The sequence below is a fragment of the Budorcas taxicolor genome, chromosome 19, assembly GCF_023091745.1.
Source record: "Budorcas taxicolor isolate Tak-1 chromosome 19, Takin1.1, whole genome shotgun sequence".
Lineage (NCBI taxonomy): Eukaryota > Metazoa > Chordata > Mammalia > Artiodactyla > Bovidae > Budorcas > Budorcas taxicolor.
In genome coordinates this window covers 41,623,350-41,650,073 of record NC_068928.1, presented here as the reverse complement: position 1 = coordinate 41,650,073, position 26,724 = coordinate 41,623,350, and the positions used below count along the sequence as shown (strand labels likewise).

The 26,724-nt window shown below is 53.6% G+C and overlaps 1 protein-coding gene and 1 non-coding gene across 4 annotated transcripts; one reads left to right on the top strand and one right to left on the bottom strand.

The window, feature by feature from the left end:
• The first annotated feature begins 434 nt into the window (after positions 1-434).
• JUP (junction plakoglobin) lies at positions 435-26,532 on the top strand. 3 transcript variants are annotated; one of them, XM_052657318.1, is made up of 15 exons: positions 457-558; positions 12,396-12,611; positions 14,996-15,255; positions 15,491-15,729; positions 16,487-16,688; positions 17,520-17,664; positions 17,791-17,894; positions 19,670-20,008; positions 21,203-21,358; positions 21,566-21,685; positions 23,484-23,634; positions 23,741-23,862; positions 24,920-24,959; positions 25,243-25,408; positions 25,752-26,532. In XM_052657318.1, exons 2-14 carry the CDS (start codon positions 12,404-12,406, stop codon positions 25,392-25,394), a joined length of 2,238 nt encoding a protein of 745 aa, XP_052513278.1. In that variant the 5' UTR covers positions 457-558; positions 12,396-12,403; the 3' UTR covers positions 25,395-25,408; positions 25,752-26,532. The 3 variants fall into 3 exon arrangements, with proteins under 3 accessions (XP_052513279.1, XP_052513278.1, XP_052513277.1); XM_052657319.1 differs by having other exon boundaries at positions 435-558; positions 12,399-12,611; positions 25,243-26,532; XM_052657317.1 differs by having other exon boundaries at positions 25,243-26,532.
• On the bottom strand, positions 24,019-24,091 carry TRNAG-GCC (transfer RNA glycine (anticodon GCC)). Its single transcript has one exon. It is a non-coding gene; the product is annotated as a tRNA-Gly (tRNA).
• Positions 26,533-26,724: the final 192 nt, after the last annotated feature.

Sequence of the window (26,724 nt, the reverse complement as noted above, 5' to 3'; positions counted from 1 at the left end):
GGCGCACCCTGACTCACCTGTTGGACAGGTAGGGGGAAGGGGAGAGTAATCAGCCTTACCTGCTCGGAGGTAGGGTGGGGCAAGACACACCCCATCCCTCCCATTGGTTCTTTCCTTAGTCTTACTGACAGTTCCTTGCCCAATCAGGAGGAAGTAACCTTCAATCTGCCAATAGGTGCGGAGTTAGGCTGGAACTTCAAGTTGGAGACCGTCCCTAGGGCCGAGTGGCAGTCCCTGAGGCCAATGGTCAGCGGATAAACAGAGGCGGCGGTGAAAGGGGACGGGACGCGAGACTCCACCCCCTCGATGGGACCGTCTGGCGAGGCAGCCAGTGAGCCCACATCGGCGGGTGGGCGTCTCCCTTAGGGGCGGAGCTACGAGGGGCGAGAGGCGTGGCTTGGCTGTCAGGTCCCTTCGCCTTTTGTTCGGTTACTGAGTTGCTGCCTTGGCCAGAGTCTGGAGCAGCCGCCGCCCGAGCGCGCAGATCTCGGTTCGCAGCCCGCGCCGGCTCCCATCCCGGCCCGACCCCTACCCAGCCCGGCCAGGCTCCAAACGCAGGTGCGGACGATCGGGGGGCAGGTATAGCTGGGGCGAGGGAAGGGTAGAGAGAGGCCGAGAGGCCGATCCCTGTCGTCTATGGGCAGGTAAGAGCCGGAGCCAGGGAGCGCCACCCTGCACTGGCGGCAGGGGGCGCGCTGGGGTCCTGGGCGCTGCTACCAAGCGGGCGCGAGGTTCGGGCGGAGCGCTACTGGGGGCTCTGGGAGAGGGCGCGGAGGGGTCAGGGCAGGTGCCTCTGGATCGCGCCTCCCCTGGGGCCCGCGGAGCTCTCTCGACGCCGCGTCCCTGACTCTGGCCCTGCCTCTTGCGGGGGAGACTTTCACCTGCTCGGCCTGCTTCCCAGCGCTCACTCTGTAGTCAGGAATTTACTGTTTGGGAAACTTGCTGCCGCTGGTCTCTTTGGGGCCACCCTCACCCCACCTCACGCGTCATCCTCGCTTTCCCTCCCTCTCTACTCCCCTAGGCCTGGGTGGGGCCCTATTGTCTGCGCCCGGTTTGCCCAACTCTGGGGGCTGAGCGCACATTTTCCCAGCGACGCGGGCCCCACCTGCCAAGCAGGTGAGCACAGGGAATCCAGTGGCCCTGCCCTCCAGCTCTGCGAACCCAGTCGGGACTGTACCTGCGGCGCCTCCCTCTGCTCCGCTCCCTGGGTGCCGGGCTCCTAGCTCTGCCATCGGAGGCGGGATGGGATGGCAGTGGGATTGGAGCTGGGCCCGGCTTCCCCGTGCAGCCGGTGTCTGGCACCCGCGTCAAGAACTGGGGTCTGGGCGGAGGGGTTGTGCACGCCTGGAGAATTCACCCGCCCAGTTACCGCAGCTGAGGCTTCCAGAGTGTTATGGAAACAGAACTACCCTTGCTCTCTGTCCTTTTCTTGGAGGAAAATATCACCCCAAACAAACTTTTCAGGAAGTATTTACCGCAGCTTTCCCTAGAGCTTTGCCTGCCTCCTGGCCCGGGGCTTCCCCTCAGGCTTAAGGGGGTCCTTCCCGGAGCAAAGTCCCCTCCCCCATTCGTCCAGGCTGAACCTGGGCTAGTGCCTGCGCTATGACCCCGTCCACCCTGCCCCCACCTCCATCCTGTTTGCTGGGCCCCTGGGGCCTGAGATGGGGCCCGGAGTAAGGGGGGGCGGTGGGTGGGCCAAAGGGGAAACAGCTTCTTCCTTCTCTTCCTGCCTCCGGGGACCACCACACCCCCTCGCAGGAGGCCTGCCCTACAGGCTCGCTCCCGATCTCCGCCCCCCTCCCCAGGAATGGGGGTGGGGCAGGGCCAGGCCAGCAGACTGAGGGTGGGGGGAGCGATTGCTCTGGTCTTTTTTTTCTCTGTCCCATCCCCCACGTCATTTAGCTGGCTTGTGACTTGAGTCCGAAAAGCGGAGCGGTAGGGCTGGATTTCCATTAAATTTCTAGGTTTTCGAAGGTACATTCCTTCTGGAGGTTTTCGCACCCATCCCCTTTTCTGAGAGAGTTCGAAGGGGAAAGGAGGAAGGCTTCAGCAGGAAGGGTTTCAGGCAGAGCTGCTTTCGCCGCCGCTGCCTGCCCCCTCCTCCCGTTTCCTGAGAGCCCTTTCCCTGGCCTCCTTGGGGGAACAGAGTAGGGGATGTAAGAGCCAGGCTCCCCTTCAGATCTGGGATAAAGGGAAGATTCAGGGGGTCAGGGTTGCTTGCTCTGATTTGCTTGGGAAGACCCTTCCTACCCTACAACTCTACTGTGGGGGTAAATGGGAGAGCGGGGGTGAAGGTCAGAACCCTCCCCGCCCCCCAGGAGTGCCCTGGGTCAGGGGGGTCCCCATGCCTCTTTTGCTCCAGTGGGTGTCACAAGGGCAAGGAGTTTGGGCAAAATAACCTGATTTCCCTCTTCTCTGTGCCAAAGTGGAGGAGGGGAAGGCATTGTAATTACACTGGTTAGATGGTTAGTTTAGCTAATCTGGTTTGTGGCTGCGATGAAAAGATAATATTGAGGTGCGGAAGTATTGCTAGGAGGAGCAAACCAGCTACTTACTGGACTGGAGGGAGAGGGGAAAAGGTAGGATCCAAGTGGTCACTTCTTGCTAGATCAGACCTCAGCTAGAACCCTCTCCCTCCTTTCTCCCTGACCCACCCCAAACCCCAGTTACACCCTATTTCCTCTGGAACCTCTGTTGGGGCTGCCAAGGATGAGGCTTTGAGAATGCATTGTGTAAAAGGGTACCGATCGATCAGGCAGGTACAGGTGAGGGGGTTCTTTCCCTGGCCTGGGAGTGCTTGGGGAAAAGAACCACCTTAGAATGAGATGGGGGCAGCTGACTCCTGTACAGAAGAGCTGTTATTTGGACAGATATTATAGTGGGGCAGTTCTGAGCATAGGGATTTAGACTTGGTTTGAGCTAGGTTTGGTTCCCAGCTCTGTCACTCATTTCCCATTGGAGTAGTCACTTCACCTGTCTGAACCTCAGTCATCTCCTGAGCAAAATTGGTAACTTAAAAGACAAGGGACTACTTACAAATTCCAAGCACTTTCATTAATTATTCTCATTTAATCCTTACGATCATCCTTCTAGGCAAGCATCGTTCACCATTCTACAGGTGAGGAAATGGAAACTCAACTCAAGGGAGTTAAGTAACTGTCCAATATTGCACAGCAAGACCTGAGCAGGGCCACAGCTGGCATTTGGGTCCTTTGGCTCCAAGCCCAGAGCTCGTCCTGCTATATCACTCCACTGAGGCTCTGGGAAGAATTTTTCTGCCACTGCCTTTTTTAAGAGCCTCTGCTTGGGAGTCTGGCGAGATGAGAGTTCAAAGAGGCCCAGGATGGTGTGTGTGGGTGGTGAAGGTGGGGGCAGGTTTGTCAGGGGTGACTCATGGCCCAGCCTCCAGCCTTCTGAAACCTCCCTGCTCCATGGCTTGGTTTTCTGGAGGGGGCTGTTTCCCAAAGGCCAGGGGCTGTGGCGGATGTGTGGAGGAGGTTGTGACAGGGAGAGGAGGGCAGGGGTCAAAGCTGCTGCTGCCTCCCGGCTTGAGCTGGGCAGAACCACGGACTTTTCTGGGTTTGTCCGTGTATAGGAAGTGGGAGTTGTCTGCTTTGCTGGGGGCTGGGGCTGTGCCAAGCAAGTCGGGGGTGGGGGTGAGGTGGGGTAGGGGGAGCTGTTCCCTGGGGAGTAGAGAGAAATGAGAGTCAGATTTAGGACTGGGCTGGTGTCCTACTGGACTCTACCAGGCAGCGCTGCCAGGCTGCTCTTGGGCAGGAAGTTGGCTGTCCTCAGCTTTGGAGCTGGGAGCCCTGGGGGCTGGGAGTAGATTTTCTGCTGCTGAGAAGGCCTTTCTGGTCATAGGGGTGGGGTCAGCAGAGCCTTGGAGGGAGGGGCTGGTGTCCCTGTCTTCAGACCCGCCTGGCTCTGGCACATCTGCCAACTGGCCACCTGACACTCGGATGGACCTGGGAAATGGGCCTCTATCTGTTTCAGTACAGCCTGGGTACTGAGCCTGTCAGCCTTGGGCTTCCAGATCACTTGAGGTCAGGAGCGGACCCTAGGCATGGGGAATTACTGATCCTGCAGAAGAGAAGACTGAGGGGACTTGATACAACAGATGAGGAAAGAGAATGAACTCAGTCCTGGCTGATTGCTACAAAGAGGGTGACAGGCTTGCAGTTTTCCACCCTTACCTCCCCCACACCTCCCACCCAGAATACAGAAGCGATCAGGACTCTTTTTTTTCAATCTTTTAAAAAATTATTTATTTTTAATTGAAGGATAATTGCTTTACAGTGTTGCATTTGTTTTTACCAAACACCAACATGAATCAGCCATAGGTTTACTCATGTCCCCTCCTACTTGAACATCCCTCCCACCTCCCTCCCCAAGTCGATTTCTTTTTCTTCCTTTGTTTTTTTTTCACCTTTTTGGCACGTGGGGGTCTTAATTCCCTGACCAGGGATTGAACCCGCATCCCCTGCATTGGAAGGCAGAGTTTTAACCACTGCACCACCGTGGAAGTCCCCAGGATGCTTATGGAAGGAATGGAGGCTAGACAGGAAGAAGGACTTCCCACCTGTTAGAGATGAGGTCTTGAGTTGATAAGTAAGAGGGAGATGCCAATGGAGGCTCAGAGTTGACTCTTCTCTGAAGCAAAGGAAGCAGGGCCCCATCCATGTGAGTTGGGGAGGGCCAGCCTACCCCAAGAGAGCAGGCAGGAATCACTACTGTTTGGGGGCAAGTCTGAGGTCTGGTGGGTCCCTGCTGGGGAAACTTTTAGTCTTGTGTCTTTTGGGAGGAGAGACTTGTCTCCGAGAGGGGCAGGGAGCCATGAGCCACTTACCCACTGACCCCTGCGAAGAGAAAGAGCAGTGTGACTGGGGCAAGTCATCAGGGTTTGTGTCTCTGCAAGGGACACCATGAGGCCTGCCTCCTGGGTTGAATCTGGTGGAAGTCTTGGGAGGCATGGACTGCCCTGATTTCCAGCAGCTTCTTTGGCCAGGCCAAAGAGAAAACTCTCTGACCACTCCCCCTTTGCTCAGCCTCTTGGCTCCTCAGCTGTTGGGGGCCCTCAGGGCAGGAAGCTCAGCTTTCTGTGACCTACGGAGTGTAGGTTAATAGGTCAGCTATCTTTTCTCACTGTGGGGACAGCAGATTCTTGTCTCTGGCAAGTGGCAGGCATGGAGGACAATTGAGACAGGGCTGGCAGTCAAGACACTGCTTATTTGGGGGTGAGCGGAGGTTGTACTCACTATGACTCCCCCTCCTGCTTGATTGAAAAAGTAATATCTGCTCACTTTGCAAAATAGTTGGAAAGTTTAGGAAAGTTTAGGAAAGAAGAAAAAAGTCATCCATAATCCTATCCTTTGAGGCATCTACTGCTAACATTTCTTCCCTTCTCATTTCTTAGCATGCTCCTGTTTCTCAGCCTTGCTCTTGGATGATCTCATGCTGTGTATACAATAACAAATTTTAACCAAACCTTTATCCAAATCCTGGTTTTCTCCAGTAAATGCTGAACAGGGAAGTAACAGTTGGATCTTTCTTGCTTTTCCAGGAGGTCAGGCAGCAATCCCTGCAGAATGAAACTCTGGGGAATCACAGCCTGAGGAGTGGACACAAGCTGGGGTTGGGCTCTCCAGGCCCCCCTGGGGTGGTTGGGTGGGGACAGCAGGCACTTGTGTATTGAGATATGTCCCAGACACTAGTGAGTCTTTAGCGGTTGTTTCCTGAGGCTGGTAAAGCGTTTTTCCATTCCCAGGAGGCTTGGTTTGGGGGTCTCTGCTGGTTTGGGATTTTTGCCCACCCAGGGTCCCCAGCAGGGAATGGATCTCCAGCTGGAGTCCTCTCCAGGGGAGCCCGGAGATTCCCAGGGTCCAGCCACCTGGCCGGGCATTTCCCTCTCCTTCAAGTCCCCTTCATTTTCCCACCCTGGTTTGTTTGCTTTGGGCAGGAGCCCAGAAGGAAGAAAATAAACAGCAGCTGGGTCAGCCTGACCTGAACCTCCTCCACCCCCAGCCAGGCCTGGGCCGCTGCTCGGGCTGTCTTCCAGACCGGAAGTGAGGGGTTTCCTCCGGAAGCTCAGGATGGGCTTCTGTGTCTTCTCCTGGGCCTAGAGCCCTGGCCATGGCTGGTGCCCACTTCAGCCTCTGCCCATTTGGAATGACCAGTCTGATGGGGGAGACCACAGTTTTGGCCAAGGAACATCTCGTCCACGGGTGGGGGTGTTTCTCCTGGAGCCACTAGTCTGAGGGGAGTGGCCTCTCTGGGAAGCCCCAGCCTGACGAGGGGGAGACAGGGCTCTCAAGGGAAGTAGTCACGTCTCTGTACTTCTAGAGTCTGTTTCCAACTGTGCTTGGGCCTGCCAGCCAAGTCTCTGCTGGAGCCAGAGAGAGTGAGGAAGGGTGGGGGCTGGTGACCGACCCTACAGAGCCCAGCCTCTCCCCTGGGGCTGCTATGTGGGGAATGTCCAAGCGTGATTGGCCTGCCCGGCCCCGACTGAAGACCGCAGCACATGTGACCGGGGAGAGGGGCAGCACTGTTTCTGCCCCTTCCCCTCCCAGGACCTGGATATAACTCATCCTTCCCAACCACACCCTGCGCCCCCAACCCCAGGGCCTCTGGCCTAGGACCAGGAGGCAACTCCCCTCCTAGCCCTTATCTGAGAGGTCAGGGAAGAGAAGCTTGGGTCTTAACCTTGGGTGTGCGTGCATGCTAAGTCGCTTTAGTTGTATCTAACTGCGACCCTATGGACTATAGCCTGCCAGGCTCCTCTGTCCACGAGATTCTCCAGGCAAGAATACTGGATTGGTGGCCGTGCCCTCCCGCAGGGGATCTTCCTGATCCAGGGATCGAACCTGTGTCTCCTGGGTTGGCAGACAGGTTCTTTACCACTAGCACCCCTCTGGGAAGCCCCTGGGGTACTGGGTCCTAAAAAGCAGGCTGGCTGCCAGCTACCTTACCGGGCCCATCTTTGCTGGCCTCCTCTGCAACTTCTTTGCTTTTCTAATGGAAGGACACTTGCCTGGGTTCTTCCTATCAACAGAGGCCTTCTGCAGTCATGGTTGTGTACCATCCACAAAACTTAACAGTAGTCTGAAGAAAGCAGTGTCTTGATTGTCTCCACTTTATTTTTGGCTGTGCCGCTCAGCATGTAGGATCTTAGTTCCCCGTCCAGGGATTGAACCTATCCCCCTGCAGTGGAAGTGTGGACTCCTAACCTCTGGACTGCCAGGGAAGTCCCGGTCTCTACTTTACAGAGGAGGAATATGAGGCTTCAAGAAATCACATGACTTGCCCAAGGGCACAGCGCCAGTGTGAGGTGGGGCTGGATGGAGCTTTCCCCTGACTGCACCCTGTCCTCAGTCCCCTTTCTCTGTCACTGCCTGAGCCCGTGATCTGCATCTGCAGAGTCTGACCTCTGGCCCAAGGACCTTCTGGAAGCCCTGCCTGCTCTGCTGCAGTGCTTCTGAGCCAGGGCCCAGCACCCCGCTCGGGCAACCAATTCCTGTTCTGATTTCCAGATGTCTGATTGAAACTTGGTGTCATACAGCCCAGCCCAGCTGGCGGGGCAAGGAGCCTGTAGCTCTGGTGGGAGTTTTTTAATTATAAAATATTTTTGGCCGTGCTGCACTGCACATGGGATCTAGTTCCCTAACCAGGGATCGAACCTGTGTCCCCTGCAGTGGAAGCGCAGAGTGCTAACTCCTGGGGAAGTCCTGGGAGTTATTTTTTTATTTCAGAGCTGGGCTGCACTCTGCCAGGACAGTTTTGGATTTAAAGTGCCCAGTGACAGCCCACTGTCAGAGGCCATGCAGAGGAGGAAGCAGGAGTGGAGGGCGGAGTGTGCCCCAAAGTATCCTCATTGCTTGCTTGCAGATTCCTGGCCAGTGTGGACCAATGGGGGAAGGGTCCCTTGCACCCCCCTCTCCAGAGCCCCTGTTCTCTCTTCCTGCCCCTTGCGAGGTCCCCATCCCATCCTGTGATCTCTGAGCTGGCTTCTTCCTCCTGTGTCGCCAACAATAGAACCATTGCTAAACAAAGCACCCCCATTCAGTTCGGAGCCCCGCCCTGTGTCTGGCTCTGCCCATCTCCGGCCAGGGTGCCTGGGCAGGGCCCATGTCTGTCTCGCCTCCTTCCACCCTGGCTCTGACCAGGGGCATTGTGGTGGGTCTCCAGATCCAGGGCCGAGAGGGATGAAACCGAACTGGGTGCCGCCTCCTCCACCCTGGGAACTGCAAAACCAGCATTTTGGTTTCTTGTGAGAGAATTCCCCTAGTTCTCCTGGGGAGTATGTGAGAAGAGGTGGGGTTGCTTGACAGTCCTGCCTGAGGTCTTAGTTAGATCTTTCCTGTGCTGAGAGGAGCTCCCTCCACCATCCTTTCTTCATGAAGAGTTCTGGTGTGTCTTCTCTGAACTGCTTTCCACCTCTGACCTTGCCCACCCTCAGCCTTTTCTTGACTACCATGGGAACTCTGACTTTTTATCCCTAGAATCTTAGATATCAAGGTTTCTCTGAGATCACCTGGGCCACCGTTTCTGTGGATTAAGCACAGAGAGGGAAATGTATTGCCCAAGGACACACAGCAAGTTGCCAGCCGAGCAATCAGACCTGTGATTCCTGATTTTGGAGCATCCAGTGCTTGGCTCCACCTATGCTCCCTTCAGCTCCCTGCCTCCGGTCTCTCTGCAGGTGTCTGGCATTCTTTCCCTGATTCCAGGGTTTCCCCTCTTCCCCCAGATGCCCTGTTAGGAGCCAGGGGAAGAGGCTGGTTGGCAATGAGGCAGACCTGGGCTTGAGCAGAGCACCACTATTTTTCAGTGTGGTACTTGTTTCCTCATCTGGAAACTGGAATAATCAAATGCTGACCAGGGTTGCTTCTAGGAAGCATGAGATTCATTTGCTAATTAAGACACAAACCCCCGCCTCCATCCTTCCACTATGGTGGATCCTTTGACCTCATTCTGGGCAGTTGTCCAGCCTTCAGCTTCTCTTAGCTCCAGGCTTGGGCTGGTAGGGGTGCTGAGGGGCCTGCTAGGAAACACCTCTCTTATGGCTAGCCTTGACCTCAAGGGTCCCTTTGGATCTGGGGCCAGCGAGTGGATTGTTCCTTAGGTTCTGGCCAAGGCCCGCATCTCTCACTTGGCTGAGAAGCACCAGGGGTAGGTGATGGTCTCTACTGGGAGCAGCGTTTTCTGGCTCAGATGGGCTATTTTTACTGATAGGGCTGGAGATACTCAGTTTTGTTTTTTTTAATAACTCATTATAGAATAAACAAGAAAAGTCATACAATCATCTCAAGAGATGTAGAAACATCATTTGGTAACATTCAGCATCCATGGCAGGCAGGCCTGGAACTCAGCCCCAGCAGGGCCTTCCTTCTGCCTCTGAGTGCTAGTTTGAAATTTTTTTTTATTTTTGGTTGTTGTTTCCATTGGAGGATAACTGCTTTACAATATTGTGTTGCTTTCTGCCCTACATCAACATGAATCAGCCACAGGGAGATGTCCAGTTTGTCTGAGGCTCGGCAGCCAGATGACAGCTCAGCTGTCTGCCCGGTGAAGTGGCCTTCACAGGGTTAATGCAGCTGTCTTTACTGACGCAGTTTCATCTTCCTTCTCCGGGCTCGGATGTCCAGGGCTTCCTGCCTGAATTTTCTCCCTGGGGGCTGCTCGGAGACAGGCTTTCTGTGTTCTCCTGTGTTCTCTGTCTTGTCTCTCCAGGGAAGGCAGGAGTGCTGGGTGGGCAGCGTGTGCTTAGGGCAGGGGTGAGGGGGAGGGCTCCCCCTGAAATAGCTGCACGGCCTGGAGAGCAGCTGGGCACATCTGGCGGCACCGAGCCTGCTTCTGTTTATCAGCCCGAAACTCTGAGTCACTTGGGGTGATGGGAGGAGAGGAAAGAGGCTGCAGGGAGTGGGCCTGGCTCCTGCCTCCGCCTGTTCCAGGTGTGCTTACAGGCAGGGGAGCGGAGGGGTCACCATAAAAGGCAGGGAGACCTGAATGATCACTGGCGTCCTCCTGGGAGGTGGCGCTGGGCCTGTCCGGGAAGACGTATCTGTGGTGACCTTTGTTCCCGGCGATGGACCAGGCTCACCAGCCACTGCAGCCTCGTCCCCAACTGGTCTCCAACGCAATGGGACAACGGGTTTGAGGTGCTGGGTGTTGCCTCCCCTCTGGGTGGGCCAGCCTGAGGTCTACTTGCCATCTGAGGCCACACTGGGTGTGCACAGACCACGGACAGGTGTCACTCACACCCAAGCCTGGTCCCAGCTGTCATTTCTCTGCTGTGCCCCCTTACCCGGTGGAGCCTCAGTTTCCCCATCTGTAAATTGGGAAGCAGAGCATGTGCTTTGAAACCCACTTTTGAGGATGTTGGCTGTCTTGAAAGGCACCAGGTAGGCCCTCACCGGGGTGCAGCTTCTCTCATCCCACTTCCTGGCTGTTGGACTCTGGACGTCAGCACCCGAGACAAGGGAACTGGACAGACCAAGTAGGAGTCACCTCGCTGGTACAATCAGGCCCAGCTATTCATGACACTCAAGTGTCCCCAAGTCTGAATAGTAGCAGTGACTCCCCTGAGGCCTGCTCCACCCTGAGGAGAGAACACACCCTGGGGAATACTGATACCCAGCCACAGCCACCGACATTGAGCACCTACTGTGTGGCCAGGTGCCCAGCTGGGTTGGTGGTGGGAGGTGGTGCTGCCCCATTTTACAGATGAGGATGGGGGTTCAGCTGAGCAGTGAATGGCCCGGAAGTATGTGGCTGAGGTCTGAACTGGTTGGTGGGACTCAGAATTCAGGGGAAAGCTTCTGAGCTGGAGTGCCCGAGAGATGGGGTTCTTAAGGCCTGAGCCTCTGGGGTCACTCATGATCCTGCCTCATATGCAGAAGATTCTGGAGTCTCTGAGGCTCCCAGAGAAACCTGTCTGACTGCTTCCCTGCCCCACCCGCTTTCCCAGTTTCCCACCCAGTGCCTGGGGTGTAGTTACCTCACCTTGCAGCCCTTCCCAGGAGCACCAGTGGATGTGGGTGGGCCTTCGGGACCCTAGAAGTTGCTGGAGGCTCTGAGTGATGTCTCTTGCCCTGGGGGTTTGGGGCTGTGGGCTGCAAGGTGAGTGAGCCCGTTACCGCCAAAATCTTGGCTTTCTCTGCGCATTGAAAGTGAAAGTGAAGTCGCTCAGTCGTGTCTGACTCTGCGATCCCGTGGACTGTAGCCCATCAGGCTCTTCCGTCCATGGGATTCTCCAGGCAAGAATACTGGAGTGGGTTGCCATTTCCTTCTCCAGGAGATCTTCCTGATCCAGGGATCGGACCCAGGTCTCCCGCATTGCAGGCAGACGCTTTAACCTCTGAGCCACCAGGGAAGCCTGAATTTAAAAATACAGAGATAGAGCTTAGAGGAAATAGAAAGGTAGCTTTAATCCTCAGCCGGCAGAGGGGGAGAACACAGTAGGTTTGTGCCTCAAGGACTGTTTCTCCCTCTTCCATAAGGAATCTGAAGGGTTATATAAAATGGAGGCTCGCAGTCAGGGGTAGGTGATGAGAAACAAACATATAAGGATTTTGCAGTCTCTTCTTGCATTGTTTCAAAAGCAGTCAGTCATAGGCTGGCATCAGGTAGCCCGGTAATTGGGTCTGGCAGTCCCAGTCCCGAAGCCCAGTAGTTGAGCCCATTGTCTTTTGTGTATTGTAGTGTGGCCTTCTTTCTGTAACACAAAAAGAGAGAAAACTACCAGGGGTGGTCTGCAAAGAGAGTGCTGTGAAGGTGGGCACCAGATACAGGATGTAATTAGCATGAAATCAAAGGATGATAGGCACAAAATAGAGCTTAAGCGGAGTTAGGGGGGAAAAACAAACTTAGTTAGACTACAGGTTTGTTGTTCAGTCACTAAGTTGTGTCTGACTCTTTGTGACCCCGTGGACGGCAGCACCCCAGGCTTCCCTGTCTTTCCCTGATAAGGAACAGTTAAAGTGAAAACTAGGGGTAATCTGGCCTGCTCACTCTTCTCTTTATGATGTTCTTTGTTCTCAGGAAAGAAAAGAAAAACTCATTCGCCTTTGTTCCTTTTCACTGCAATAAACCCAGGGCTGGGTTGGAGCACCTGGCCCTTTAAGGCACCTGTCCCCTGGGGTTCATCCCATCTTGGGCTGGAGGTCAGAGATACAAGCCCAGGACTCACACCGGCTGACCCACCCTGGAGAGTCCTCCCTGGGTTTGGTCCCTTCTGCCTCCCACCCTCCTCCACAGCCCACTGGGGCCCTTGGGGCCATGGTTGGGGGAAGGGGTGACGGGCAGGGCCTGGGGAGAGGCTGGAGATGGGGGCCGTGCCAAGTGATGGGATGTCCCGCCTGGTCAGCTAATTTCCTGCCCCTCTTCTGTGTCCCCAGCAGCCACCATGGAGGTGATGAACCTGATCGAACAGCCCATCAAGGTGACTGAGTGGCAGCAGACATATACCTATGACTCTGGCATCCACTCGGGGGCCAACACCTGTGTGCCCTCGGTCAGCAGCAAGGGCCTCATGGAGGAGGACGAGGCCTGCGGGCGCCAGTACACACTCAAGAAGACCACCACCTACACCCAGTCGGTGCCCCCGGGCCAAGGTCAGGACCCCTGGGGACTCTTCTGTGGGGCTATCCCAGCAGAAAAGTAGCTGGCTCCTGGAGGGAGGTGAGGGTCAAAGGAGGCAGACCTCAGGAGGCTCCCAGTCCTTGGAGGGAGGCCCAGCTCCGGTGCTTAGACTCATCAGTCTGAGGGAGGAGGCTCAGCATCTTCACAGTGCCCCTCCATCTGGGAGGGAGGCAGATTCCCGTCCCGTGAACCTCTAATAAGAAGGAGAGGCATAGACCCTGCACGCCAGTCTGATGGAAGAGGCACAGTCCTTGCCATCACCCTCAGGGAACCCAGAGGCTCGGTGAAGACACAGTCCTTTTGCTCAAGTACGCAGCGGGGGCAGAGCCCAGTTCTGGGGCTTCGTCAGGGTGGGGATGCCTGCCAGCCCAGGGTGCCCTGCCTTGCTGGGGGAAAGGAGGGTCCAGTCCCGTCTGTAGCCCACAGATGGCTCTAGGGCCCTGAATGGTGTGGTATGGTGAGCCCTGGGAGCTGGGGAGGGTGGAGGATAGATGGTGGCATCCCGGGGCACTGCAGTGCTCAGCCTCTGCACCCTGGGGAGCTCCTCCTGCCAGCACGCAGAGGCCTCTCGGCTTGGCAGGGCCAGGCATTGTGTTGGTTGCTAAAGTGCATATCCAGGCGGGAAAGCCAGGTGGATGTCCCCTCCTTCTCAACTAATGGGAGTGGGAAACCTGTCTCCCTCTCCTCTGGGCTTTGGGACACTCACCAGGGCAGGATTGCCTGGAAAACTGGGGTTCCTGTCTCTGGGACTTCCAGACTTATCAGGGGGTGGAGCCTGGACCGACCGAGAGCCCTTCTCCTGTTTTGTGAATCCCACAGTCCCAACTTGCCCTGTCATCCATTGTATTCTATTGGGTGACCCTCTGGGCCTCTATTTGCTACTGCTGCTGAGTCACTTCAGTCATGCCCGACTCTTTGTGACCCCCATGGACCATAGCCCTCCAGGCTCCTCTGATCATGGAATTCTTCAGGCAAGAATACTGGAGTGGGTTGCCATGCCCTTCTCCAGGGGATCTTCCTGTATCTCCTGCATTACAGGCAGATTCTTTACCACTGAGCCACCAGGGAAGCCCCTGGGCCTCTATTTAGCTGACCATATAATGGGAGAATTGCCTCCTTTGGGGAAGTTGAGGGTGTAATTAGAATCACAAGATTTCAGGGTTGGAAAGAGACAGGTTGTATCATCCTTCCCCTACCTGATTGTTAAGGGAGGGGCATAGAGTCAGGGTTGGGTTCTGGAGTCAGGCTGTCTGGGTTCGGATCCCAACTCGGGTTCTTATAACCTCTCTGTGTCTCAGTTTTCCCATCTGTAAAGTGGAGATAATAATAGTCCTTGCCTTGTAGGGTTGTAGGATTAAATGAGAAAAATATAAGGACAGCGCTTAATTCACTGCTGGGCACATAGTAAGTATAGGCATAGGACTTCCCTGGTGTTCCAGCGGTTAAGGCTCTGTGCTGCCAATGCAGGCGACGTGGGTTCGATCCCTGATTGGGGAACTGAGATCCCACATGCTGTGCAGCACGGCCAAAAGACCTTTAAAATAGTATAGGCGCACATTTTTTTTTTTTTTTTTTACAAATTGGAGATTTGTGATAACTGCATGGATCAAGTCTATATGCGCCATTTTCCCAGCAGCATTTGCTTACTTCAGGTCTCTGTATCACGTTTTAGTAATTCTTACAATATTTCAAACATTTTCATGATGATTCTCTTTGTGATGGTAATCTGTGATCAGTGATCTTTGATAATGCTGCTATGACTTGTTGAAGACTCGGATGACGGTCATCATTTTTTGGCAATAAAATATTTTAAAATTGAGATATGTACATTTGTTGGACACAATGCTGTCACACACAAGATACTACAAATAGTGTAAACGTAAGTTTTATATGCAGTAGGCAACCAAAAAATTCATGACTCTTTACCGCAATATTCACTTCTTCATTGTAGTGGTAGGGAACTACGTATCTTTTATATATTATACATTATATAACCATAATATCTTTTAGGTATGCCTGAACTCAAAAAATGTTAACTATTCCTTTTAATAATGATAAACTCTGACCTTATTTTTAGTGATATGTGCCAGGCACACGCATCCTTTCTTTTAAGAACAATTCACACCTATTATGTCATTTAATTCTCATGAGAATTCCCTGTGATGAACAGAACAGGAGGTGCCCCATTTTATCGCTGATGACCTGAGGTGATGATGACCTCCTCAAGGTCACTGGTTAAAGGCAGAACTGCGAGTGGTGGACTGGAAGTCAGCCCAGAGAGCCCAGATGGGATGCCTGCTCCCCAGTGTCCCCCTGCCCGCTTCCTACAACTTCGTCCCTCTCTGCTGGCCCCCAGGTGACCTGGAGTACCAGATGTCCACGACCGCCAGAGCCAAGCGGGTGCGGGAGGCCATGTGTCCCGGTGTGACAGGAGAGGACAGCTCACTGCTGCTGGCCACCCAGGTGGAGGGGCAGACCACCAACCTGCAGCGGCTGGCCGAGCCATCCCAACTCCTCAAGTCGGCCATCGTGCATCTCATCAACTACCAGGACGACGCTGAGCTGGCCACCCGGGCCCTGCCTGAGCTCACCAAGCTGCTCAATGATGAGGACCCGGTCTGTGAGGGCCTGGCCAGGGTGGAGGCAGGACAGGGAGGGGAGAGTCAGGGGTCTGCAGGAGAGGGCCCTGCCCGGGTGGAGAGAGATCATTGACCCAGAGCCTCATCAGTGGGAAGTCTGACCTGAGTCTGTCTGAGCTTTGTGGAGGTGTCTCCTGGCCCTTCCTTCTCACAGCGGCAGCCATCTCGGCCTGTCTGGTCACTCCCTCCCCTCCTCCTCCTTACCCCCCGAGGTGGTGGTGACCAAGGCAGCCATGATCGTGAACCAGCTGTCGAAGAAGGAGGCGTCTCGGCGGGCGCTGATGGGCTCGCCCCAGCTGGTGGCGGCCGTCGTGCGCACCATGCAGAACACCAGCGACCTGGACACCGCCCGCTGCACCACCAGCATCCTGCACAACCTCTCCCACCACCGTGAGGGGCTGCTTGCCATCTTCAAGTCGGGCGGCATCCCTGCCCTGGTCCGCATGCTCAGGTACCCACCCCTGCAGAAGCCAGGGGCGTCCCCTCCCTTAGACTTCCCTGGTCTTCCATAGATTTATTGAGTACCTACTGTGCCAGGTGCAGAACCAGGCTCAGTCCTGATGCTCAGCTCCCCACAGCCTAGCAGGGAAGACAGGCAGGTAACTCTCAGGTTATTTATCAGGATACAGTGTAGATGAGGGCAAAGGTGTGCCCAAGATTGGTCAGTGGAGTTCCAAGCAGCTGTGCACTCTGATGGCAGGGGCTTGACAGAGGAGAGGACTTCGACTGGTGTAGATGATGGGAAGAGTATTCCAGGCAGAGGGAACAGCCTGTGCAAAATCCCCTGCCACCTTTATCTTTCCCTGCCTTGCAATGTTGAGGGGCCTTTTTCCCGATCCCCATACCCAGCTGCGAGTTCCTTAAGGGCGGAGATACTGAACTGACTCCTCTCTGACTCCCTTGCAGGCCATTCTAGCATGATCCCTTCCACATGGCAGTTACTCAGGTGTCCAGGGGACCAACTCAATAGGGACAGGTATGCTTAGCACCGAGCTGGGAGTCCAGAGCAAGAGGAGTCATGGTCTCAGTGGAGAGAGGAGAGGTGCTGCGTGCTCTGTTCGTAGAAATGAGACTGGACTCAAGGGACAATGAACTTTTAGTAAAGAGCTAATTCCATCGAGGTGTCAGTATTGGGGAAGGCTTCCTGCCGGAGGTGACCCACATTCACCTGGACCCTGACTCACATGGACCCTCTACCCCCATCCCAGCTCCCCTGTGGAGTCGGTCTTGTTCTATGCCATCACCACGCTGCACAACCTGCTGCTCTACCAGGAGGGTGCCAAGATGGCAGTGCGCCTGGCAGACGGGCTGCAGAAGATGGTGCCCCTGCTCAACAAGAACAACCCCAAGTTCCTGGCCATCACCACCGACTGCCTGCAGCTCCTGGCCTATGGCAACCAGGAGAGCAAGGTGGGCTGAGCCCTATCGTCTTCACATAACCATGTGCTTCCCCCAGTGCTTCCCGTCCCCAACCAAGACCTGCATCCCCCATGCCATCCCCCTCCATCCAACTGCAGCTTCGGGTCACTGCTTCCTTACTCTTTTTAGGTTAAATGTATATATGTAAATTCTGATGTCATGTTTCATCATACTACTGAATATTTTGAGGACAAGGGAAAGAAAAAATGATCCTCACACAACCATGTGCTTCCTCCAGTGCTTTCCTGTGGGCATTTTTTATACAGTTGTAGTCATAACAATTTACAACCTGGCATGTTTTCTACTAATGTATGATATTAAAATTATTATTATTGTTTTTTGCTACTCTGTCCTCAAAACCACCCTTTATAAGAGCAAATAACATTTCATTAAATGGAGACTCCAGACTTTATCATGAGAAAGGGCATTTAGGTTGCTCCTGATCTTCAATTTTTATGAACAATGCTTTAATGAACATATTCAAGACACAGCTTTTCCCAAAAAGTAGGAATTTTTTTCATCAGTAGGGTTAAGGATTTTTAATATTTCTAAGCTTTTACAAAAATTTCCAGGTACTTTCCAAAAGGATTCCCTTATTTACAATGCCATCAGCAGCAATGTATGTTAGTAGTCTCACCTCATCCTTGCCAGCATTGTGTATTATCATTTTTTTCAATATTTGGCTTATTTAATAGTCACAAAAGCTATTCAGGTTTTGGATGAAGCTCAGTAATAACAGCTCTGTCACCTACCCTCCCTTCTTTCCTTGTTCCTTGCCAGAGACCCTATGTGTCTCACACTCATTTCCCCCCTCCCCCACAGCTCATCATCCTGGCCAATGGAGGACCCCAGGCCCTCGTCCAGATCATGCGTAACTACAGTTATGAGAAGCTGCTCTGGACCACCAGCCGCGTGCTCAAAGTGCTGTCCGTGTGTCCCAGCAACAAGCCTGCCATTGTGGAGGCTGGTGAGTACTGCAGCCCGTGAGGATGGCCTATGTAGCCAGGTGGGTGGGAGCGGGGCCCCTGACCAGCCACAAGGCTCAGTCCGCTGTGCTCCCCTGTGGCTGACATGTACTCATCTCCTACCCCAGGTGGGATGCAGGCCCTGGGCAAGCACCTGACGAGCAACAGCCCCCGCCTCGTGCAGAACTGCCTGTGGACCCTGCGGAACCTCTCAGATGTGGCCACCAAGCAGGTGAGGGAGGTGATCAGGCCTGTGTCCTCCTCCTCAGCTGTCTTACTGCATCCAGCCTCCTGTCTGGGAGTCTGACCTTAGGAGCCTGAGGCCTCTAAATCTTGCTCCACTGTGGCTGAGGCTGGAAGTGCCCTTCATCCCTTTAGCTAAAGGCTCTAATCCCTCTGAGGGGTTTCGGAAGAGAACTAGAGGAAAGGGGCTGATGGTTCCAAGCTGGGGTTCAGCTGGTACCAGAGGAGCAGTTACATGCTAGACGTTGGGCAGTAGTGTGCAGGCGATGGCTTGGGGGCCCTGGTAGCTAAAAACAACTTAAGGAAAAATGCAGTTTGGGGACAAGTCTTCTGGTTCCTCCTTTAGATCTGTTTGTTGTTGCTAAGAATTACATCAATAGGCTGCTTATTGAGTACCCCCCACATTCTAGGCTCAGTTAAGCACCTGGGACACTGGCTTATTTACCCCTTTCAGTACCTGGAGGTAGAGTGTGGGGCCATTATTAGCTGAAGAAACAAAGGCTCAGGTGGTACATATATACAGTGGAATATTACTCAGTCATTAAAAAGACTGAAATAATGCCATTTGCAGCAACATGGATTGACCTAGAGGTTATTATACTAAGTGAAGTAAGTTGGACAGAGAAAGACAAATATCATATGACATCACTTAGATGCAGACTCAAAAAAATGATACAAACGAACAGATTTGTAAAACAGAAACAGACTCACAAACTTAGAGGATGAATTTATAGTTACTAGGGTGAAGATTGGGGGGCAGGGATAGATTGGGAGTTTGGGATTGACATGTGCACACTGATATATTTAAAATAGATAACCAACAAGGACCTACTGTATAGCACAGGGAACTCTGCTCAGTACTCTGTAATGACTTAAATGGGAAAAGAATTTGAAAAATAATAGATACATGTATATATAACTGAATCACTTTGCTGTACAACTGAAATTAACACAATATTGCTGATCAACTATACTCCAGTAAAAAATAAAAATATTAAAAAATTTTCAACTATATCCAATATAAGATAAAAATTTAAAAAAGAACATTTTCAACTGTACTCCAAGAAAAAATAAAAATTACAAAGAAAGAAATTTTTCATAGAAAGAAAAGAAAGAAACAGGCTCAGGGAGTTAAGAAATGGCCTTGGTCATGGCTAATAGACAGCAGAGTTGGGATTTGAACTCAGGACTGTCTGTCCCCGGCGCCTGGGGTTTCATATTCTGCCACAAGGCCCACGTGGCTCTCCCTGGGAGAAATGAGGTTTCTCGCTTAGGGATGTTTCTTGAAGGCAGATTTGGCTTGGGGACCACTGAGTGTGCAACAGCAAAGGCTCAGAAAGGGAAGAAGCATATAAAAGTGGTTCAAGTGGGCCACTGAAGCGTGGCTCAACAACTTCATTCTGGCCCAGGGGCCTCCCTCGGCCTGAGTCAAGTCCTGTCGGGTCTGAGGACCCAGAGGAGGAGTCGAAGGGGCTGGAGAAGAGAGCATGGGGCTTAGAGATCGGCTTGGGTTCAGCTCTGGCCCATGAGCTGTGAGTCTGTGAGCCAGGCCCTCAACCTCTCTCAGCCCCAGATCCTCCATGGGTAGAACTGCCGGCTCACGGGGTGTCGGCAGGATTGTGGGACTGAAGATTCTCAGGGCCCACGGAGTCTGTACTGAGTGGGCTGGAGACCCCCACTGAGGCCATCTCGCTCCCCTGGACATACTTGGAAGCCCCGTGCTTGGGGTTTTCCCTCACTCTCCACTGCTTTCCCCAACCCCAGGAGGGCCTGGAGAGCGTGCTGAAGATTCTGGTGAACCAGCTGAGCGTGGACGATGTCAACGTCCTCACCTGTGCCACGGGCACTCTGTCCAACCTGACGTGCAACAACAGCAAGAACAAGACGCTGGTGACTCAGAACAGTGGTGTGGAGGCGCTCATCCACGCCATCCTGCGTGCGGGCGACAAGGACGACATCGCGGAGCCCGCCGTGTGCGCCCTGCGCCACCTCACCAGCCGCCACCCCGAGGCTGAGATGGCCCAGAACTCCGTGCGTCTCAACTATGGCATCCCGGCCATTGTCAAGCTGCTCAACCAGCCCAACCAGTGGCCACTGGTTAAGGTACTGCCCGCTGCCAGGTGGGGCCAGGCGAGGGGAGGAGCCCCAAAGACAGGATTAGAGCCTCCGCAGTCCATGGTGGCCCTGCTCCCGAGACCCAGCATCCTATCTTGTAGCTCGGCCATCAGCTAGAATAGAGCTTCAGAGTTGAAGGCTCACAGGACCTCCCTGGGCAGTCTCAATTCAACTGCAGGCTCAGATTCGGTAGGCCTGGAGTGGGCCTGAGACTCTGCATTTCTAATGAGCCCCCAGGTGAGTTTGGTGGTCCACGTGGTACAGTCGTTATGCTAGAGGGTCTGGATGCTCAAAGTCATCCTCACAGGAATGGATGGGTGAGGTCACCCTCATGCATGCATTCTAGCCCCGGAGATGTGGAGAAGCCCTGAAGGGCTGGCAGTGATCAGAAAGTGAGACCACTTCAGCCCATACTCAGGAACTTGTTCCTTTGGCCACGCGTGGATGGAAGGGTGTCAGGTGTCATGCGTCCTGCTCAAACTCAAGAAGGATGCTAAAGAGACAGAGGGTAGAAAGGGTTCTGGGGACACTCGGGGTCTGCCACTGGGAGCCAGGGAACCTGGAGGCTGCCTGGGAAGAGGACAGATGTGCCAGTTCCGTGCCACGGACGGGGGAGGGGAGGGTGAGCCAGGGCAGAGCTATAGGTGTGTGACACCTGCTGCCAGAGAGTGAGGGAGCGACTAGAGACGGGGTCTTGTCAGAGGGCACCGGAGCCAGCTGGCAGGGTGGGAGCCTGGGGCAGAGACCTCGTTCCAGATCCCACTGCTTCAGCTGGATTACACTGTGAGTGTCACCAATGCAGGAGGCTTTCGGGTCAACCCGAGCGAGGACTCCCTGATAATCAGAGTTTGGGAACCATCAGAAAAGCAAGACTACATTGTCCGTGAGGGAGCGTTAAGAGAGAGGGAACAGGGGTGAGGGTCAAGGCCTGGGGGCTGGTGGAATATTCTGGAATGGAGTAGCATTTTAGCAAGGGCTATTAGAGTCTGACATGAGGACCAACAGATCGTATGGAATAAGGGGCATGGGCTGGGAGAAGTGTCATTCTCTGGAGGAATTCCAGCACATCCATGGCTGGCTTCGGGGAGAAGAGATGAGGGGGAAGGAGGAGATGATGCTGGAGAAGTGGGATCCTCCAGATGTCCACGAAATGCCCTTGACGGGTGCCCTTTTTCTTGCCAGGCAACCATTGGCCTGATCAGGAATTTGGCCCTGTGCCCAGCCAACCATGCCCCACTGCAGGAGGCAGCGGTCATTCCCCGCCTTGTCCAACTGCTGGTGAAGGCCCACCAGGATGCCCAGCGCCATGTGGCTGCTGGCACACAGCAGCCCTACACGGTAAGTGAGCTGCTGGGGCCTGTGACTGCCTGCCCTGAGAGTCTGGCTGCCTTCTGTGTGAACGTGTGTGCACATGAGTGCATGACTAGGGGGGCAAGTTGCGACTGAGGCCAACTCCAAGGACCAGTGAGGTTTGCCAGTGTCCTGGCAGGGGGTGACCACTCCCTAGCTCACTGTTGCTATACCCCAATGGCTCCTCTCGTGCAGGATGGCGTGAGGATGGAGGAGATTGTGGAAGGCTGCACTGGAGCCCTGCACATCCTCGCCCGGGATCCCATGAACCGCATGGAGATCTTCCGACTCAACACCATCCCCCTGTTTGTGCAGGTGAGTCTAGGGCAGGTGGACAGGAGAGGTTTCCCCCAACACTTGCTTTTCCCCACTGATGAAATGGGAATGTTTGAGGCAGTCTGGGCCAAGCATCAAGAGGTCTTTGGAAGCATTTGGAGAAAAGTGGACACACCAGACATGATCACTTAGCAAATTCCAACATGGGAAAGGCTTTCCAAGCTCAGAGGTAAAGGAAGAGTCCACAAACGAAAACAGCAAGTATTCTTAATGTCAGAAACAACATTAAGGTTTTAATGTCAGAAATAGCCTAACATAATTGAAAAGTAAACAGCAAACTGGAAAAATATTTGCAAGCCTCGCAACAGAAAGCGTTTAATATCTTTCATATAAAAGGCTCATTAATATTAAACCTCAGTAGTTATCTACAGAGAGGCACATGTAATTCCCAGGTGGTTCATAAACAAACAGTGCTCTATCAACCCCAGGGGTTTAAAAGAAATGAAGCTTATCCCACAGGGAGAGCCCATTTTCCATTATCAAATTGGCAAAGAAAAAAAAAATGGGAGTGCTTTGTGCTGGTGAAGGTGCGATAAAATGGGCAGTCTTATACTCTGCTGGTGGGAAGCTAAGGTGGTAAAACCTCTCCAGGAAGCAACTTTGTGATGTGTATAGACAGCCTTGAAAATACTGGTATTCTTTGATCAAGTAGTACAGGTCTGGGACTCTCTATGAAATAATGTAATTTAAAATGTGGCATAAATGTATATGTGCAGCTGACAATTATACTGTTACTAACAATAATTGCAAATTAACTGACTGTCCAGGGATAAGAGAATGGTTAAAAAAAGAATGGTCCATTATATCATGTGGACATAGACAATGGTGTTGAAGAATTTTCAGTCTTTGAATTTTTTCCCTTTAATTATTAATGTTCAGTGTAAGGAACTTGTGCTGGTAGCTACTTCCACTTGTGATGGATGAGGTTTTTTAATTTCCATTGTTGTTTTGCTTTGTAGCATTTTCCTTCTCTCTTGAGTACCAGTATGAACTCATAATTTTTTTTTTTGTTTTTTTAGCCATGTTTCTTCTCAGGCTGGCAGTTAGTTCCCCGAACAGGGATCAAACCCAGGCCCCCTGCAGTGGGATAGCAGAGTCTTAGCCACTGGGCCACTGGGGAAGTCCCTGAACTCATAGATTTTTAAGGAGAAGTTACTGAATAATATGGGAAAATGCTTTATGCTACAACGTCTGATTAAAAAACAGGAATCAGGGACTTCTCTGGTGGTCCAGTGGTCAAGACTTCGCCTTCCAGCGCAGGGGGTACAGGTTTGATCCCTGGTTGGGGAGCTAAGATTCCACACGCCTGGAGGTCAAACAAAACAAAACACAACACAACAAAACATAGAACAGAAACAATATTGTAACAAATTAAAGAAAAAATGGTCCACATCAAAAAAAGTCTTAAAAAAAAGAATCAAATATGTGTTTATGACTATGATGAAAAACCAATGGAAAGAAGCGGTGTCTGGGTAGGGGGTTGTGGCGTTTTTTTTAAATTAAAAGAATTTTAAAAAAACCTTTCGGCCTTACCTCAAGGTTTATAGAATCTTAGTTTCCCAAGGAGGGATTGCACCCACGCCCCGGTACTGAAAACAGTCTTAACCACTGGATCACCAGGGAATTCCCTGCGTTTCCTTTCTTTAGATTTTACTTAGACTTTTCACACTTTTTACTACGGGCTTGAGTTATATCCGAAAATGGGAGGCCGAGATTGGCAGGGTGGTGAGGTGTGCTGCTGGCTCGCCTCACGCCCACCCCGCGCCCCTCTCCCCAGCTCCTCTACTCCTCCGTGGAGAACATCCAGCGCGTGGCCGCCGGGGTGCTGTGCGAGCTGGCCCAGGACAAGGAGGCGGCGGACGCCATCGATGCGGAGGGCGCGTCGGCCCCACTCATGGAGCTATTGCACTCGCGCAATGAGGGCACCGGTGAGGGGCTGGGCTGGGCGCAAAGGGGCGAGGAGGGTGAGGAGGGAGGCTGGGGGAGGTGGAGGCAAGCACCTGACCTTCCTGGCCTGTGCTTTTCCCTGCTCAGCCACCTACGCCGCTGCCGTCTTGTTCCGCATCTCCGAGGACAAGAACCCAGATTACCGCAAACGGGTGTCTGTGGAGCTCACTAACTCCCTCTTCAAGCACGACCCTGCCGCCTGGGAGGCTGTGAGTATCCTGGGCTGGGTCGCAGTGTCTGGCTGTGCAAGTTGCGTACTGTACAAGGACAGCACTTTGTCAGGGGTGTGTGTGGGGTGCTACCATCTTGTCAGCCTCATAGATTTTATTTTATTTTTTTTTAATATGCCGAATGGGGGACCTTAGTTCCCTGACCAGGGTTTGAACCTGGGCCCCCTGCAGTGGCAATGCAGAGTCCTAACCACTGGATTGCCAGGGAATTCCCAATAGATTTTAATTTTATAATTGAATCATTTATGACAATTTCCAGCAGATGAAAGTAATAGGTTGGACCGTCTACTGTTTTTGACCTACAAAATGGCAATTTTATGTTCAAACTGATATAAAGTGTTGGGGCAGGAGTGCCTTTCCCTAACTTGCACAAAGGTGCTGTTACAGGCTGACAGCTGCCCTGATCCTGTGTGGGGCCGCTCCTGACACCCATTCTCTAGTCCTCTCCCCAACACTCCCCTCCCCAGGGCTGCTCTAATGCTGCAGGTGCCTCCAAAGGGTCTTTGCTTTTCCTTTGGCCCCCCTTTATCTGTTGTTTTTTGGTTGCACAGCATGTGGGGTCTTAGTTCCCTGCTGCTGCTGCTAAGTTGCTTCAGTCATGTCCGACTCTGTGTGACCCCAGAGATGGCAGCCCACCAGGCTCTTCTGTCCCTGGGATTCTCCAGGCAAGAATACCGGAGTAGGTTGCCATTTCCTTCTCCACTGCATGAGAGTGAAAAGTGAAAGTGAAGTTGCTCAGTCGTGTCCGACTTTGAGATCCCATGGACTGCAGCCCACCAGGCTCTTCCGTCCATGGGATTTTCCAAGCAAGAATACTGCAGTGGGGTGCCATTGCCTTCTCCCTGACCAGGGATCAAACCTGTGCCCCTTGCGTTGTAAGTGTCTTAGCCACTGGATCACCAGGGAAGACCTCCTTGGCTCCTCTAGAGAAACATCTCTTGCTGCTCTTCTCTCCCCACCTCTCCCGCCCCAGTCCAGAGCGTGTGTTTCCTCCGTTCCCCTCTCCCCTAATGTTTCTCTCTGTCTCCGTCCTCAGGCCCAGAGCATGATCCCCATGAATGAACCCTATGCTGATGGTAAGTGGGTGCAGAGTTGCACAGGACCCTGGAGTGCTGGGGCACAGGGGCGTCCTGTGTGGGTGTGTGTGAGCGAGGGAGCAGCTTTTTGTTCACTGGGCCAAAGGACCAGTGACAGTCACCGTAGTGTTCACACCAACTCCTGGCCAGGTCCCTGACTTGAAGTCCAGGTCCCTCAGTGGGGGTGGGGGGGTCCGGCCCACTGGGGCAAGAAGGGGTGGAAGGTGTGGCTGAGGGCTGTCCAGACCCTCGCAGAATAGCCTGAGACCCTTCTCCTTGCCAGACATGGACGCCACCTACCGCCCCATGTACTCGAGCGACGTGCCCATGGACCCACTGGAGATGCACATGGACATGGATGGGGACTATCCCATTGACACCTACAGCGACGGCCTCAGGCCCCCCTACCCAACTGCAGACCACATGCTGGCCTAGCTGCCCGGACCCTAGTATGGCGCCCCCTCCCCCTGCTTTGCAGCTCTCTCTCCCCCTGTGGGCTGCTGAGACTTGGGCTTCCCTTCCCTTAGGACCTCCTTCTCACGGGAGGCCTCTCAGGCTTTCCCTGAAACCCTGGCTTCTTTAAGGGGGAGCAAGCATGGGGCCTCTGGGTGCTGAGCTGCCCCAGGGAAGGCATGCCTTGCCTGCCTTGTTCTATTATCTTTGCTCCGGGCACCGAGTTCCTGCCCCTTCTGTAGATGGCGGGTGGGTGACACAGGAGTGGCACGAGCTTCCAAGGGCCATGGACCTGGCCTAATCCCTGTGTCTATGTCTGCTCCCCCCCAACCCCCCCAGGTGCGGTTCCCCATCTGAGAGGTTCTCCGTGCAGGTGATGGGGCCAGATAGCCAAGTGCCTGAACCTGGGCAGCAGGGCTGCAACTTCCTGCCGAGCCCCGTGCCTCCAGAGGTCCTCTGTGGGGTCTTTCTTGGGATAGTGATCTGCTCCTGCTTTTCTGTTCTGGGCTGTGGGTCCAGGGCCTGATACCCCATTCCCACCCCTGAGGCCCTGGCACTAAAACTTAAGACTCGAGGCACCCACCTTGTCCCCCCCCACCAAAGTTTCCCCCTCCTCCCAGGATGCCCGTCTCCAGTGGCTTGGGCCCCACAGCTCTGGCTTCTGATTTGGTCACTGAACTCCAACTGTGCTGAGCCCCCGGGATCTCCAGGCCCCAGGTTCAAGGCCAAAAGGCCCAGAATCCAAAGCTTGTCTTGGAAAGTTCAGGGATCCTCTGGGAAGATCGGGTGGAGACACGAAGAGATTGTCCCCGCCCCAGGACACTCAGTTGGCTTCGGCCCCTCCTAGGGGAGCTTGGGGACAGCGCCCTGGAACCCTCCTCCCGCCAACACAACTACTCTAGCTGACCCCTGAGAAGTGCTCTTGGCTGACCCCTCTGGTGTGCGGTGAGGGGCTTTCTCTTCCTCTTCCTATTTCAAACTCCCCACCACCACCTCCTGCACATGGGTGTTGGGGGCTGAGGGAGGTCCCAGCAGAGTTTTATTATGATTGCTTTATGTTTTTGGTTATTGGTTTTTTTTTGTATAGACCAAAGCAAAGAAAATAAAACTAACACACTGATCTGATGGTGTTTGTTTGAGGGAGAGGATCGAGGGGGATGGAGCTCCCTCAGCCTGGTACCCCCTTGTTGGCTGGTTCCTGAGTGTCTGTGGCCACCTTGTGTGTAGAAAAGGCAGGAGGGGGGAGAAGCGGAAAGAAAGGAGCATCCGTGAACTGGAGTTGATTTAATTAATACATATAACTCGAAACCTC